This window comes from Dermacentor variabilis, unplaced genomic scaffold, assembly GCF_050947875.1.
Source record: "Dermacentor variabilis isolate Ectoservices unplaced genomic scaffold, ASM5094787v1 scaffold_13, whole genome shotgun sequence".
Classification (NCBI taxonomy): Eukaryota; Metazoa; Arthropoda; class Arachnida; order Ixodida; family Ixodidae; genus Dermacentor; species Dermacentor variabilis.
In genome coordinates, this window is record NW_027460291.1 from 12,417,178 (window position 1) to 12,434,024 (window position 16,847).

Sequence of the window (16,847 nt, forward strand, 5' to 3'; positions counted from 1 at the left end):
TAGCCTAGGCAGCACCAACTTCGTCAGCCGTGCAAAGTCGGGGCAGTTGCGCACACGGCACAATTGAACTCGCGCTCCGAACAATGATCCCCGATCACGCCCCAATCATGGTGTAGGCAGCGCATTTGAAGCTTCACACAAAGCATTTATTTATTTGGCTGAAAGTACTGCAGCAGTGTAGCCTGCTTCTCATTGGCAGCTGTGTGCTTAAACACCAAGTCCTCAACATAGTCTAAATGATCCACAAGCCATTGGCCAGTGCCCTCTATTGCACCACAGTATCGGTGTTCAAGGGCCAAAGCAGCTACAGCCTCAGTCGAAGTCTGGAGCGGGGCAACATCGGCGCTTGTGGGATCAACCTCGGCAGCGTCTTCGTTTGGCTGCTACTTCTGCTGCAATCTCCAAGTCCATCAATCGAAGTATTTTCAAACACTATCAGTAACAACGTATTAAGTGGTGTCTGCCACAGCATCTATGAGTGAGCTCAGTGAGCGCGCACTGTTGCGCATCTTTATGGATGAAAACCGCCAGTCCTCGCAAGGCGCGACAGGTGCAGAGCGCGGCACCGAGGTGGAGTTAGTGCGGCAGATGCAGTGCGTCCTTGACGTTGTCGAACTAGCCAAGCTGGCGCGTGCCTAAGCCGCTACGTTCAAATGGCACCCTCGGTGCAATTGCACCAATCGGGAATGGCCATCGCGCCACTGCTATCTTCGAGGGTGTTGCGGGAAAGCTCACCGCCTGTCAGGAGCGCACGTGGTCTGTGGTGGCGGAGTTCGATATATCAATTTTACCTCGGACCCTCTTCAAAATAATAAATTAAAATGCATACTATTTTCCAGGTGATATAGAAAGTGTTCAATACACGCACTAGTTCAATATATGCATTTTCGATATATAGTGGTTTGACTGTATTTATTTCAAGCGCATATGCTGTATATCGGCATAATGTTGTAGAGGTGTTAACTTGTTAATCAAACACATTTTGCGAAGATGCATTAGGAACTTGGTTTTAAGTTGATCTTTTTCCTCACAATAGTTTATAGTATCACAGCGAGAAACATTTTAGTGGAAGCTGAAGAGATCTGGCCTGTTTAAGCATGCCGACTGCACAAAGCACCAATGACACCTTTTCACCTTCCCTGCAATGCACTCACACCATCTGCTCTTTCCATAAACAAAAAGAGAGATCAAAAGTCAATTACAGTTTCATTGACTCGGTACGTGCTGCTTCTCAAGCAGGCATCGAAGCAGTCCTTGTATACATGGCTTCATACATAGGTCTTTCATGATGCGGGTCCTCCTATGCATCGCACACGGTGAACATATTGCAAACAGATCGTTTCTTTTTTGCATTGTTCAAGTAGAAGGACACACTGACTCAAACATGACAGCGCTGTGTCATGTTTCCTTCAGTACATCAGCGTTCTTGAGTGCTGCAAGAGCGATTTATCCCCAACTAGCCCATAAAACAGCTGCACTTCAAAGAAGAGAGTGAAGGAGTACTGTGAACTTGTACTAAAATGGATTCAGATGCCGAATAGAAGAGCGCATTGTCAGCTGAAATGGACGGCATGGCTGATGATGTATAGTTACTTACCGTTGTTCGGCTACTAGTGTCTTTCGATTTCCATAGTTATCTTTGCTGCTGGAAACAGTGCAGAGCTCAGCCGTTAAAGTTGAGTCACCTGAGACTACACGAAACGCTGCGGTTCACCATCCGAAGTTCCACATGGTTCATTCACCACATCAAACACCACTTGAAGTCGAGAGTGCCATATTTCAAATCACTGCAGCACCGAACGGAACTGAAAATAAATTTGCTTTGACAGAGTTTCTCAGCTGGGCTCGTTCACTCGCCACTTACGAACTCGATGGACGCGCTAGGCCTATGTATAACCTAAACAACGTTGTCAGTAGGCAAGTGCTCATTATGCAGACTGCGTAGTTCGAAAGCATGTTTCCATTCGTTATCGAGCACGACAAAATACACATACACTAAGCACAGATGTTGCTGCAATCATTATTCGGTTGGATATTTTAGCAGACAATCGCATTGAGACCGGCGGAACTCGATGGGCAAGTTGGATTTGTCGGCATCGTTTGAATTCAACTCAGATCTACGTCGCACTGCCACAACCCACGGTTGTTGGTTGTGTTGTTGTCAGCCTAGTATCACAACACTGTCTTTCACGAACACTGTCGCATGTGTCCTGTATCCAAAGAACTCGGACGATTGCTGGTGTTGGCGTTTTTGCCCTTTTTCACATCGGCAGCCATCGTAGGCATAGCATAGAGAAAGGAAATTCTTTTTATTCTCTATAGGTATAGCAGCCAGAGGCCTTGCAGCCTCCGATTGGTGAATGCTGGTGAAGCTCCGGCATGCGTCGCCGATTTTCTAGCATCGGTAGTCAACAAAATCTGTGTGTCGCCACGCGTCAGGCCTGTTCGCGACCGTCGCTTTTGATGCATTGGCGCGTGCCAAAGCTTTCCAGTGGTTGGGCGTTTACACCAGCTGCGCTGATCAGCGCAGCATTTGTTTTTGCTTCTACTACTGAACCGCGTGCTGTCTTGGTGAGGAATAATTTTCTTTTTGTTTGGTAAAATATGATTTTGAGCGACCTTTACAAGCCTCAGTCGAACCTCTGTGACCTCTGTGCAACGTTAAATTTATAAAGTTGATGCAAGACGCCTTCTGTAATGAGGAAATGTTTATTTTGCTCTATAAAAAGCTTGTTCCAGGCTTTTGGTGCATTCATTCAATGTTGTGGCACCCGGTAAGCAGCAGTAGTTCTCTTACGAAGCTCCACCAGACGGCATCAGCGGAAAAAAATAAATTACAAGCGTGTCTCATTTTGGCACATAAATTTGGCAGATACACTTAATACTGCATATGTGTAGGGATGCGGAAGCGTTATGGTTCCTTTGGTGAAATGCTTTTTTTTTTTTTTTGCGTGTTCGTTGTCCGCTGTCCGCACAAGCTCTCGCATGCGTTCTAACTGCGCCTCGGTAAGGCCAAATCAAAGTGCGCCCAGCGTCCCAGTACGCTCGCTTGCCCGCGAGGAATTTCTAACTCAAAAAACAGCTCAGCGCCTCTAAATTGGACATTAATGCTTTTTATTTATACTCATTCATTTTATACACTCATGATGTGGCGCCACCTCCTTCCCATTGGCTGTGCTGTCACATGTGCAATGACAAACACACTAGGCACATCTTTAGTCAACGAGAACCATGGAGCCAACATGGCATTGGGGACTTGTGCTCGTCTCGCACCTCGGTGGTCCGGGTTTAATCCCATCCAGATGGAAATTTACCAAATTTTCTTTGCTAAGCCATTAATTTAAATTGTTTACAGGAGCCTCCCTGAGAAATTTGACATCAATCTGAGCATTTTGTGACGTGTTCTTAATCCTTGCGCTGTCGGCCATTTTTGATACCATTTTTCGGTCACGCCGACTACGCCGACAGATTTTCGTGTAATGAGGCATATAATGCTCTCGCATTAAAACTGCATGTAGAGGTGAAACGAGCAAAAGTGATAAATGGGCAACATTGTAAACAAAGGCAATTCAGTTTTGTAAACATGGCATAGAAAATACCCGACTCATCCCAAATAATACCATATTTGAAATGTGACAAAAACGTCTGATATTCAGGCATTCCCCCATTCCCGGGCCTTATTACCTGCTTTTTCAGAACACAAATACATCGGTGACTGCACGTTTTCAACACAACTTGGCCTCAGCTGACGCAATGGTTCGCGATGTACCCAGCAGTCCACTGTTAAAGGGCGTCTGCAATGAGTTTCAGGCAGGCGCAGTGAGCGCTGCTCTTTTCGTCATCTGCACGTGTCGGATAATTGCGAAGCAAGCCGTCCACACGTTTTTAATGTCGGCCAGACAATGTCACACTCTGAAAGCCAGCCGTTGCATTGCTGAAAGAGAATTAGACGAGACAAAATATGACCTCGCGGATATTTTTGCCAGTTCAACTTACAAGATTGGTGAATGCGCCTCTCCAAAATAACGTGGCCTCAGCGGATGCGATGGTATGCTACATACAGGTGGCCACAATGCAGGCTCTCAACCAGACCATGCTAAAAGCTCCCAGAATGCCTTCTACTCATAGACTAATGCATGGATGCAAAGCGTTTTTTTTTTTTTTTCAGTCGTTTGGAAGACAGAATGTTGGAGGCACAAGTTCCTGGTTTTTGGGCTCCTTGGCATTTTGGGCGTTCTGCCAGCGCAAGCAGCACACTCCCGTGTTATCACTCTTTGCAATTGTTTGTCACCTTTTCGACAAGCGTGAGTAACGAATGAAGGTATACGTTGTTGCAGGGCCATAAAAAGCATCACGAACTTATCCTGCTAAGATTCAGTACCCGCTAACTTTGTCACCACGGCCGAGCTGCATTTCGCTAACTGCATCACAACGCTAGGTGCAGTGAGCATGCCTCAAAATGATACAAAAAAGTAACGAAATTAATTACAATAATGTTAGGGGTCAGAGAAAGCATCACGAAGTTGTGCAAGTAAGATTAAGCATACGCGAAAGTGTGTCACAATGCCAGGTGCTACGAGCCCCCCCATGCCCAGAAACTACCGAAATAAATTACAATAATGTTGGGGCTCATAGAAAGCATTGCAAACATCTCCCGGTATGAGTCACTAACTCAAATTAACTGCCCCAGGACGGTCGAGCTGTTTTACGCCAACTGCATTGCAAGTCTCGGTTCCATGCTGTAAGCCTAAATTGCTTGAAATGTGTCGCAGGCTGTCAAACAGAATGTTTCACCTTGCCGTAGTCCAGTGGTGCCGTGTTGAAGTTCAGAAGGAACGCCAGAATACACCGGGAGCCCAACAAACCAGCCTACGTCAAAAAGAAAGAAATTGGAGGACACTTAAGCTTCACCTTTAAGAGTGGAATGCGATAGCGCTCAAAGATTCCCGACAGTGTCTCGCGCTTCCGAGCAAACTACAGCTTTTAGGCAAGCGTAATGTTTACCGGGAAAGGCTGGCGGTGAAATCTTGCACAAAGGCATGCTTTCTGGTGGAAACGCGGCCCCTTGCATGGGCCGATCTTGTGTTATGTTTCGCACTTTTTATATTTCAGTCTGAGAGATTTAACATAAAAGGCATGCACTGTTGGTGTTTTGTTTCATGGAATTTGTTTGTGGGCTGTCATTCCATTCTCAAAATGCCGAGAAATAACTTTACAAAGAATGTAAGACAAGGTAGGGGCAACTTTAGTTACAGAACAACTTTAGTGCTGCATAGAATATGCATGGTGTGGGATAATTTTCTAGGCCGTGGATGCTGGTGCCGTTGCCTACGCCGACACCTACACAGACACCGGATTTTCTGCGACACGGGGCCCTTAACACTATCGCATTAAAGAGAGCCGGGTCATCGAACAGGCGAACTTGCATGTGCAGCCAGCCTCACTCGCTTCAGTGGCGGCTTGTCTGGTGCATGACGCATGCATCTGGCGTGTCGTTAGCTTGATGCTAGGTAATGCAAGAAAAAATAAGTCGCAGAGTATAAGTTCATTTATACGCAAACCTTTTTGTTTTAGCGGGAAAGAACGAAAAGAAACACTATCTAAGTTAAAGTTAACCGACATTGTTTTTTTCTTTTCATTCACATTCTTTTTTCCGTTGCTCGCAGACGGGGTTAATACTAGTGTTACGCATTTCCTGTTACCAGTTTTCACCGAGTGTCCCCTCTTGTTGAATTTCTTTGTCTATGCTTGGCCCCTGAATATTCAGTCAACGCGAAAATAACCAACGTAGAACTAACTGAGCCACAGCGTCCGGCCTGTCTTTCGATAACTACGTCACAATGCCCTCTGCAGTCGCCGTGCCCATAGAGTACCAAAAAAAATACCAAAGCAAGTTGCAATAATGTTGGGGCCAAAGTGTCACAAACATGTCCCAGTAAGATTTAGTACACGCCGCATTGGCCGAGCTGTCTCGCTAACTGGGTCACAACGTCTGGTGCTGCGAGCTTGCCCAAAAAGTACCGAAATAAGTTGCGATGTTGGGGCCCATAGAAAGCGTCGCAAAGATGTCCCAGTATAATTCAGTACACACCAAACTTACTCGCCACAACGGCTGATCTGTTTTTTGCTAACTGCGTTCCACTGCTCGGTGCCATGTCCTAAGCCTGAATTGCTTGAAGTGCAGTGCAGACTCAAAAAAAATTTCTCACCTTGCTGAGGTCCAGTAGTGCAGGAATGCTGTGTCAAAGTGCAGCAGGAACGCAAAAATACGCAGAGAGCCCAAGAAACCAGAGCTACATAAAAAACTTGACCGCCCTTCCGTTACTGTGAAGAGGGGTGCAAGCGAAGCTTGGGATCTGCAGCTCTTTGTTGCCGTAACGCCTCAGCTTCGCACTTCCTCATGGCGAGGTCGGCATGTCGATGACGAGCCCTTTCTCGAGAGAGTTCATGGGGGCACCCACGACAAGAGAGTTTCTCCGGGGTGGGAGCGGGAGGTGGGGAACTTATGCATGGAGTTTTGACTATGTTTAGGCAACTAACAGCTGACCGACTATACACAATTCACTACACAAACTAGGCGACTGGCGTGGCCTCTGACAGCAGCCTGTATGGAGTTTCTTCCAAAGCGATGACAGGGACAGAGGAAGGTTTCATCACAATCATACTGCGACGCTGTGATGGTAGAAGACAAAACACAGCTGGGATTTATTCAGTGGTGAAGGGGGTGTTCTGTTACTGGAATAGGTATTGGTCCTACGCCCATGCCGCGCAATTTTCCTGCTAAAGTGCCGCAGAGATACGATGGGGTATCATTATACTGGTATGCTAGTGCAGACTGTGATGACCCTAATATGGGGCAAAGGTTCGTGTACTCAATGGTTCGGTTGGTTCTCTTAGGCGGAGCCTCCGAGAAACCAATTGAGGACAAAGCCGTTGGTTTGAACACACACTCACAAAGACTTTTAATGAAACTAAAAAGAGGCATAAAGTAAATAGAAGGAAATAGAAAGCATGCCTAAAATAAACACTCAAGCAGACATTGCGGCAGGGAACACATATAGGGCTTGCATGAGGTTAACGGGTGCGCGAGTCTGGGCTTGCCACAAGTGCAGGGACGCGTAACAGTCTCGACGCGGCGACAAGCTGGCGAAAGGAGTGGCGCCGGCCTCACCATAGGTCGCGGCGTAAGCTGGCCGACCGGGCGACCGGAGCGCGCCAGCTCTGGCTAGGCGAGGTAAAGCGGGCGGCTTGGTGGCGCGAGTAGACGGCGGCGGCGTTCTGGCCGGGCAGCTGGCGTAGAGCTCGGGCCTGTAGCCCGACTGCTCTTGTCTCGCCCACGGGCGCAGATGCTCGAACGCCGGCCTCGGGCAGTTGGTGGCGCGAGTAGGCGGCGGCGGCATTCTGGCCGGGCAGCTGGCGTAGAACTCGGGCCCGTAGCTCGACTGTTCTCGTCCTGCCCACTGGCGCAGAAGCTCACCGGCGTTGAGGAGCTGACGGCACGCTCGGGTAGACGGGCGACGCACAGGAACAGGTTGGCAGGAGGCCCCGGTCGGGTGAAGTCCTGGTGGGCTCGGGTCCGGAACCCGACGGCCCGTCTTCAACGCCCGCTCCGGTGGTTGACCTCCTCCTGCCGTCGCTTCCTGGGACTCTCCTGGCGTCTCCCCGGCGTCTCCCTGCATGTCCTCTCGTTCTGCCAGCGCACCACGCTTTTTCTTCTCATCTGGCCGATTTGGCATTCTCGGATTGGCTGCCTGACGCCCCGTGGTCTTTTCTAATTGGTTGCTTTTCTTCTTTTTGTTGTCTTTCATGGGCCGCGCGTTCTCGTGCCGGACGCTCTTCGGCGTCGTTGTTTTCCTTCTTCCACCTCGGCACGCGTGCACTCAGTGTCGTCTGCTCCTGACCGTCCCGATCACCGCACCGTGTCGCGCACCACCCATCACACAGACGTATACGTTGTTTACTGTGCGCAGCATCAAACATGTCGACAACACGCTGAAGATCTATCTTGGCAAGAGATTGCTCGACTGCAAGCACAGCTAGGTTGTCCAGACAGTTATTCGTCATCTTGCTGCAAAGATAAGTCTTCAATCTTCAAAGGCACGAAAACGTGTGCTCACAAAATGATGACGATGCCAGTATCGTCACGGCGATAACACCTAGCTTGTGCAGTTCTAGGAAGGCTAGTTCATATTCTTCCCTATCTTGCACTTCCTATGTGCTGAAGAAGTTTCGTTACCAGCTTGCACTCAACTTCAACGCTTTAGATGTTGCATGCATAGTGCTTGGCAAAAGGGTTGAGTAACGAGATGTCCATAAAATTCTCACTCTGGGGGTGGAGGGTGCTGACTCCGCAGAGTACATCATTGTTCTCCTTGAATCGCCTAGTCAGCTCTGCAATCAGGCAGTCCAAAATTGGTAGAAAAACTTTGACTCAATGTTTCCTTTGAACATGGAGAGGAGACTCTTCTTCAACAGGCCGTCCTTCGCTTAATACATACTGTTCTAAATGAAGGGGAAGGCTCATCATTCTCTGCTTTTCTCTTCGGGACACCCCGTTCTACTCAGAAATACTGCAGGTTTGCACCCAGACAGTGTCAAATGCGTTCTGCAAATTTCTCATTTCGGAGAACTTATGAATGACTGTGTGTGCCATGAGGCATGCCTAATATTGTGGTCTCTACTTTGCAATAGGTCCAAAACAACCTGAAGGCGGTTGTGTACCTTAGTAAATAGGCTTACATGGAAGAGAAACAAGCAGTTCATTTGCTCAAGCAGACCCCTAGCTTCCGTTGCCCACCTGCTGTTTGTAGTGATGACTTTGCTCAGACCTACAAGGATAGCAGGAAAACATTTCATTGCTGCTGTGCAAGCCACTATCTGGCAGGCCCTGAGACGCTGCAGCTCCATCACTGGCAAAGAGAACCTTTTCTGCACATATACATACAGAAAATAAATTGCAGATCCACTCTGGAAAACAGAGAAGCATTCTAAAAGAGAATTCCTCACCGGTTTTATCACCTTGCAGACATCCATGGTGACTACATTGGGGTTGTGGTTCATGCAGTCGACGTACACTGCCTGCGGCACTTCCTGTCTGAACAGCGCCTGGACAAGGTACCGCTTATGACACTCGCACCATCATATGCTTGAGCAATGCACAGCTGAGCATCAATGCTGCAGCGATTCAACATTTCCCTTATGTAGCCTAGGAGTGACTTGCATCCAAATGTCTTGCAGCTGATGATTGTTCCGTCTTGCTTAGGTCCTTCGTTTCATTGACAATAAGAGCAAAACACGTCATCTCTGTTTTGATGCTTGTTAATGTGATGTGGCTGAGAATTTCGAAAATCTGGTCTTGTATCAAATGATGAACGTACTTCGCGTTCGCTGGTCCACCATTCAGTTTCTTTCCGACAATATCGTCTTTTTGCCAAAGAAGTTTCCCTTGTTTTCACTTGTGACACTTTCATCGTGGCACCTCTGAGCGATTCCTTGAATGTTAGTGAATCACAAAATATCTACCACTCTTGCTCTATAGAGAGGCAATTTTCCTGCACCTCCCTGGGGTATGCGTCGCTGAGATGTGTTGCAACTGACTAGCTCTGTGTTCCCTATTTGATCTGGGTGTAGGAAACCTTGATGTCTGGCAAGACTTGTGTGTGAGTAAGTTTTCGTGCTAAGAAGCCGGCACCTTTCTCTAAGGCTTTTTTCCAGTTACTGTATCCACCGTTGACAAGCATTTCTCATTGGCACCAGTAGAAAACATTCTGCAAGGGTAACAGAAAGCTGTGTCAGCGTGCGCGCTGTACTCCAACCAAGGAAATAGGCAGTACGAGTCAGAGTGGGAGCTCCTGCTCACTTTGCCGTATTTATTAGATGGAAATGCGTTCAGTATTGGCTTTGTGGGTAGTGTTAAATTTCGAAATCTCCAACTGGCCTGCATGGTCAACGTCCACGTCCGAGGCGGTGAATTCGGTTGCAGAATCAGGTTCATCCCTTGCTGCACATGATGAGGAAAGCTTGTGGGACTCACTGTCCATTTGCAGTGACGTGAGGACGTACAAGTGTCGTCAGAAGTGATGCTGTACGCAGTTTCTTCAAGCAGAATTAAAACGGAGCGCTGAGAAGGATTTTCTTGTACATGGATCATCTCCGAATCTCCTATTGTTAAAGCAGAATGCTCAGTGGGGATGCATTGTTGCTTGGTCCGCTTGCTTGCAGTAGAAAAAAAGTCTGCAATGGACCTTTTCTGCAATATCCTGAAGCAACCCAAAGGTACTGTGGCGTCGACCACACATTGGAGCCTCTTCCGGAGGTGAGACAGGCTGGCATTTCCTCCCGCGACATGAGCACTGCTTGTGAGCGAGCAAACGAACTGACTGAAGTGGTTGGTGCCACCGCTGCAGTGGACTAGAAGGCTAGAAAGGGTCAGTGCAATGAGCAGAACGGCTGTGCCGCACCGCGAATGGTGTGCCCAGGGGCAATCGTAGCTGCGGTGCTGTCGTCATTGACCACTGAAGCTCCTGTTAAGTCTCAATACGGCGAAGAGCATTTCTTAAGACGTTTACCACAGGCAACCCACCTCGTTCATCATCTGCCTATCAAGAAGTCAATGCAGTGTTGACGTTGACCGTTGACAGGTCAGGAACGGACCCTGTACCTAAAGATGTCATGCTGATCTAATGGATGAAAAGGGCCCAGGTTGACGGCTACTGAAGAACAGCACCGACCTTGGATTCCGAGGTTTCTGTACGGTCGCATATTTCATACCATCGGAGACGGAGTTCGGTGGAACGGCGTGAAATCCTGGACGGGATATTGTGACCGATTCGACATTTATGATTGGCCACAGTACAGTCATCATATTCCCTAGTCTAGTTTTCTAAGGAAGACGAGGGGATAAAAAGCGGAGACCTTTCAATCAGAGAAGCTGATGGGGCCTGATGTTAACTCAGACATTTAATGTGCTCGTATGTGGAGTGGGCATCTGTGCCTGGAGCCAGTGCACATAATGTAAATAAACCCTTTTAAAGTGAAGATTTCTTTGCCTCTTTGACTTTACCACTGCTGCTGCTGCTCTCTGGCACACCATGTCAGGCAGTTGTTCAGAGCGTGTATATACATGACAGAAGCACGGCAGAGAAGAAAGGCGACGCAAGGAACTCGCTTGGACCTTTGCATCACGTCGAATGTGCACAATACCCTCTGGAGCTCCCTAGGCATCGCCACATTAGCCTCTTGACAGCTGTAATTATCTGTGACCCCCCCCCCCCCCCCCCCCCGCAAAAGCATTGCAGAAACTGTAGCTCTTACCTTTCTACTGACATGCAAGTCTAGAGGGTAGCTAGATAGGGTAGAATAGACGCAGTCGCTAAACGAGTGAATAACAGCCTTGCCACCCTTCACTCGCAGTTACCATTCAATGGTGAGGGGGAATAGGAAAAAGGTGACATGAGAAGGCAATGAAACGATACTATTATAGACATGACATTGGTTGCAGGGAAACAGAATAAGTTTAAGTTCAAGGTACGGTACGTTTCTGCTACTTCTGAAAAATAAACATCATGCAAATATATCAAGTGGACAACTTACGCAAGGCGTGCAGAAAAAGAGCCGCAGTTAAAGTACACCGTAAGGTCTAGGCGACATCATGGAAGTGGTCGCACGTCAAATCAACACTTCTGTGCCTGCTGCGGTAGCTTTGCGGCCATGTCATTGCTCGAGGTTGCGGATTTGATCCCGACTGTAGCAGCCGCATTTCGACAGGGGGCGAAATAAAAACGCTCACGCACTTAGATTTAAGAACACATCAACTCTTTCGTTACCGTGAGAAAATGGTCATTTTTTATAGGTCTCGGAAAAAAATTATTTACCACTACAAATAATATTCCAGCGCACATTGCAGCATAGCATATTGTCCATAATGAAATGCTCTTTCCAAAACATACGTTGCCAAACAAAAAAATTAGCTACAACAAAAATTCTAAGAAGCGCCATTTTTGCTGCCAGTTGATAAAAACAATGATTAAAAAACGTGATATCTACAAAAACATTCATATCAAAAGAAATTCAGAATATACATTTCAAAGATAACCCAGGAATAGTATCTGGAAAAAGAAATTCTCAGTACACCGCCGTTCTTTGGATACAAAAAAGAAACTACGACAAGTTCATCGCTCATGCCATGCGATGAAGCAGTTCCTGGATTTTGTGACGCATAGGTGCACTTTGAACTTTTCCTACAGAACGTCTGGTTTCTGCTCAACTTTGCAGTCCTCGTAACACATTTTGCAATTCCGCCTTTTCGGCATCTTCTGAGGATGGTACGCTGAGAAGTCCAAGGAACGTACTTCACCACTACAGTCATGCACTTCTTCCAAGACCGATCACTCTCAGCGTAGCTGGGTAACTACAAGATTATGCATCCAAGCATATCTGTTTGCATTTTTGCAGATTGTCTTTATCACCTCTGCAGAGAAGAAGAGTAGAAAGAAATCCAACACCATTGTAAACTGTCTTGCGCTGATCCGTAGTGTTGACAGGAGAGTGAGCTTCCGGCCCGCCTTACTCAAACACACGAGATTAAGCCGCGTTCGCCGGCTCACCCTCGCATGCTTTCACTTCATATACGGTGTCCGGCGACAATTTTATTGCCCTTGGACTTTATACGGAACCTCACGGCTATGCCGACTGCAGAAATGCGCCTGGAGTGTCCATGTAATTGCTATCACAATAAAAAAAAGGCATGCGTGATCAAGCGCAGTAGTCATCTGCCACATCAGCTTCCCCGTAATACTTGCCCGCCTGTCTGATGTGAAAATGCCAGTGCACACTCAGTTTCTTTTATTCCGGTACTGGCAAATCTTGTGGGTCATTGCACGCACCATTCACGGCTATCGTGGCCAACCCTATTGCGATAAGCATATTCACCTATCCGTTTCTCAGTGTGTGCTGCCATTGGAAGCATACTGCACACTTTTAATAGGCGATAACGCAAATGCGGCACCGTTTGCTGCTGCAGACTGCAGTCGTATGATACGTTTTCCGGCCGCTCTCACGGTCAACTTTCTGTGGCACTGAAGAGAAAGCTACGGGGGTGGAACTTCTGCACATGTGTTACCGCACCAAGTAGTCCAGCAGCGTTTCATAGTGCTTTTGGTTGCTCGGAACAGATGCTGAATTGACGCAGCATCCACGTGCGACAGTTTTGTGTTTGCCCAGACGCGGACAGGAAAAGCCGCATAATAAGTAAATGTTTACATTTAGTGGTGTGTTTTATCTTATTTAACTGCTGCTAATAAGTTATTTATGTTTTCGCTTCCCCAGCTTAAACTAAAGTGGTTGAAAACACGGTACCCTTTTTTCAGAAACGCTCTCACTTGTGCATGCTTTGCCTTAGTAGCTTTCCCTTCATTGCCACAGAAAGTTATCCGCGAGTAATAGATCTCACATAAACAAGAAAAGGTGTGAGGCGCGCGCAATCAAGAACAGTAGCCACTCGCCGCATCAGCTTCCCTGCAATACTTGCTCGCCCAGCCCACGTGAAAACACCGGCATGCACTCAGTTTCGTATTCAGGTGCCAGCAAATTTCATTTCGAGTTGTTGCATGCTGCATTCACAGCTTTCGCCACCAACCCTGTTATGGCAAGCATTTTCAGCTATCTTTTTTACAGCGCATGCTGCGTAGTGCTGTTAGAAGCATACTGCATGTTTTTAGCAAAGGATAACCAGAACGCGCTACCGTTCCAGCCATTCCCTGCTGCAGGCGGTGTAATGTGGTCATTGTATTTCACTCCGGCGTCATCCAATGTTGCCCGCCACCTTGATTTCGTTTCGGTTTTCCGTCGCCGCCCTAAAACACTACGCAATAGGAAAACAACGGCATGCGTGTCAGGCTGCCGGAGCCCACCAGTTCGAAGCACGTCGGCGTCTCTTGCTACAACAACTTGCGCAACGCTTTGCCTTACGTAAACATGAACTACAGTTAAGTCTATCATATTTTTTCATTACTTTGTATGATACGTTTTCCCGGTTAGTATGTTTTTCTTCATGTCTTTTTCAAAACCGTATGAATGAGGTTCTACTGTATGGCACTTGTAGTATCTACGCTACCACTAAGTCTTTCTGGAAACGTTTTTTGGTAATATATTCCTGAGAGGTGCCAAGCTTGTTACAGTGCATTTTTAAGGCTTCAAAAAAAAAGGTGGTACAGGGCCCCTTAAAAGTTGCGAAAACTTTGGAACACGGTGCATTCAATTTTTACCATTGAACTAGGCGCTAGCAGATGCTGTCATCTCATAATGAGCTGCAGTGTGGGTAGTGGAAGGTTCCTTGATGAGTAAAATTAAATTATGGGGTTTTATGTGCCAATACCATGATTTGATTATGAGGCACGCCGTAGTGGGGGACTCTGTATTTTCACCACCAGGGGTTCTTTAACGTGCACCTAAATCTAAGTACACAGGTTTGTTTCGCATTTGGCGCCCATCGAAATGTAGCCGCCATGGCCGGTATTTGATCCTGCGACCTCGTGCTTAGCTGCCCAACTTGATGAATACGGTGGTGCAGGTTCGGCGTGACATCCTGCTGGCGCACTCTGTCCAAGCGCGGGCCCTGGAACACACCCTGGCCACCCAGTGGCACCCGAGCCATGAAGAGCTACGACAGGCAAGCATCCACGAGCAAGAGGAGGCCCTGCGGACACAGCTGCTTGAGCACCACCAGCTGTGTGTTTGGTGACGGCCACTTTGTAGTGGGCTGTTTCCCAATGTGCTAACAAATGCAACCATTACTCATTGGTTCTCCTTAGGAATGAGTTTGGTAAAGCCACTGAAACAAACACAGACCGCACTCAACTCTCGTCTCTAGGGGACTGCAGTAAATGAATGTAGCACCTATGTTCTTTGTGTCCTTTTTATTTGTGCAACATCACTGAATTAGCTATCTCAAAAATATTCAGGTGTTCCCACCTTTGCTACTGGAATTGTTTCATCAATGGACTTTTTAATAAAGCCCAGGTAGCTGTACAATTTCGTTCCATGGCAAAGTTAGTAAGTTATCCAACAAAATGAGTTATAAGGCTAGCAGCTTTAATATAATGTTGCATATATACGAAGTGTTTCAGTGAACACTTTCAAAATTTGTTAAAAATTTCCTTTGGCAGATAGCACAATTCTATTCCATGAGCTGGTCTACTTGAAGAGGCCAACTTCACTTGCATAAAGATTTGAAATATCATAATTGACTAATTAACAAAAACTAACTAATTAAGTTCTGAACTATTTACCTTACGGCAAATATTGCAATTTACAAATTCTAGCCGGGGAGGTCGCAAGGCAGATCCACTTGGAACGAATTCTCAGGATAATACTAGTTTCAAGATATTAATTCCCGAACTTTGCGAAGAAATGCATTGGCGTTTTAGTTAGTTTTGTGTTTCACTGCATAAAAGGACGTTTTATTAAGAAAGTGGAACGACAGTGAATTTTTACCGCAAGTTTGACGGCGCATATCTTGTAAACGGTGTCATCCACACAACTCTTTTCAAGTGTATATGCCTTGCGGTCTCACCCGCTACAATTAGTAAATTGCAGTGTCAGATAATTAGTTCAATGTGTAATTAGTGAATTGTTAATTAGTTGATTATGCATTTTCAATTTTTTTTGCATGTCCGCCTCTTCGAGTAGACTAGCACATGGACTAGAATTGCGCTACCTTCCACAGGCAATATATTTTTTTTAATATGAAAGTGTTCACTGAAACACCGTGTAGTATCTTCAATTTACTTAAACAGTTGAACAATGTGAAGCCCACTATGGTTATTGTATACTGGGAGGCATAAAACATACAAAATGGATGTGTTATTTAAAAATGCATATGTCCCATATTCGCATTCCTATATGATTGTACATCGGAATCCCATGTGCACCCATTTAAACCTATAGTCATGGGTCGTATGGGTTTTCCTAATCAGGTAGGCTGTCAGCACAATGCTCCTAACAAGGTTAATAGCGACCAGTGGAATTTCGAAGTCCTTCATAGGCAGGGACATTCAGTAACCTGGGCATCTTAATCATGAAATATTTCTTTTAAGTGTAACATGCTCGTAGGCAACATTTTGGCAAAGGCTGAGACAGCTGTGGACTGTTGTGCATATTTATGCACAAGAACTCAAATTGCAGTGACGTGTCTCTCCTCAGCTAAGCTCATGGAGCATGAAGTAAAATAATCTGACATCCCCAAATTCAGATTGGTGTCATGAGTGTCCAGTGACATCATCGACATTTGTGACGACAGTCAAACCTCCTTGTAGTACTCGAGTTGCAACTCGTACTGTACTGATTATTTCTATTGGCAGGGTGTCTACCAACCGGGAATTCTCAGAGAATTTAAATAGCCTGGAAATACTCAGGGAACACTCAAGGAATTTGTGCTTCTATCAGGGAAAATTAGCTGTAACTATTGAAAGGGAACGGAAGTCTTGTTAATGCTGGCTCCAGCAACAGAGGAATCGCACACAAGAATCGTCATTGACGCCGTTCATCGGCACGATGTATTGCCAGAGTAGTTAACGACCGATTTTCCAAACGCCCAGTTTTTCGGACATGCCCGATAATTCGCACGGCTTTGCGGCACCACCACGTACTCTATATAGTCAATGTATATTGCCCTGACTACAGGTCTGAAATGGCATTAATCAAAGCCACCAACGCCGCCATTTTGATTATCTCGCCGCCTCGAACCGGCACCTAGCACGCAGATCCGCTGGCAGCCGTAGCCACCACCGCGGCAACGTTAGGTTTACACTCTTAGGCAAAGTTACACCCTTTGGGGTGTATCTCTGCCA

General features: G+C 46.6%; 1 protein-coding gene and 1 pseudogene across 6 annotated transcripts in view; one reads left to right on the forward strand and one right to left on the reverse strand.

The window, feature by feature from the left end:
* The window catches only part of LOC142566744 (transcriptional adapter 1-like), a 132,589-nt gene extending 117,691 nt beyond the window's left edge, over positions 1-14,898 (forward strand). For 5 of the 6 annotated variants that reach the window (XM_075677624.1, XM_075677619.1, XM_075677623.1 and 2 more), the window contains 2 exons: positions 9,026-9,114; positions 14,570-14,898. In XM_075677624.1, the coding sequence (XP_075533739.1) occupies positions 9,026-9,114; positions 14,570-14,777 (297 nt within the window). In that variant the 3' untranslated portion in view covers positions 14,778-14,898. The remainder of the gene's footprint in view (positions 1-9,025; positions 9,115-14,569) is intronic. The other variant, XM_075677621.1, reaches the window with a different exon arrangement.
* On the reverse strand, positions 7,425-8,973 carry LOC142566762 (uncharacterized; annotated as a pseudogene).
* Positions 14,899-16,847: the final 1,949 nt, after the last annotated feature.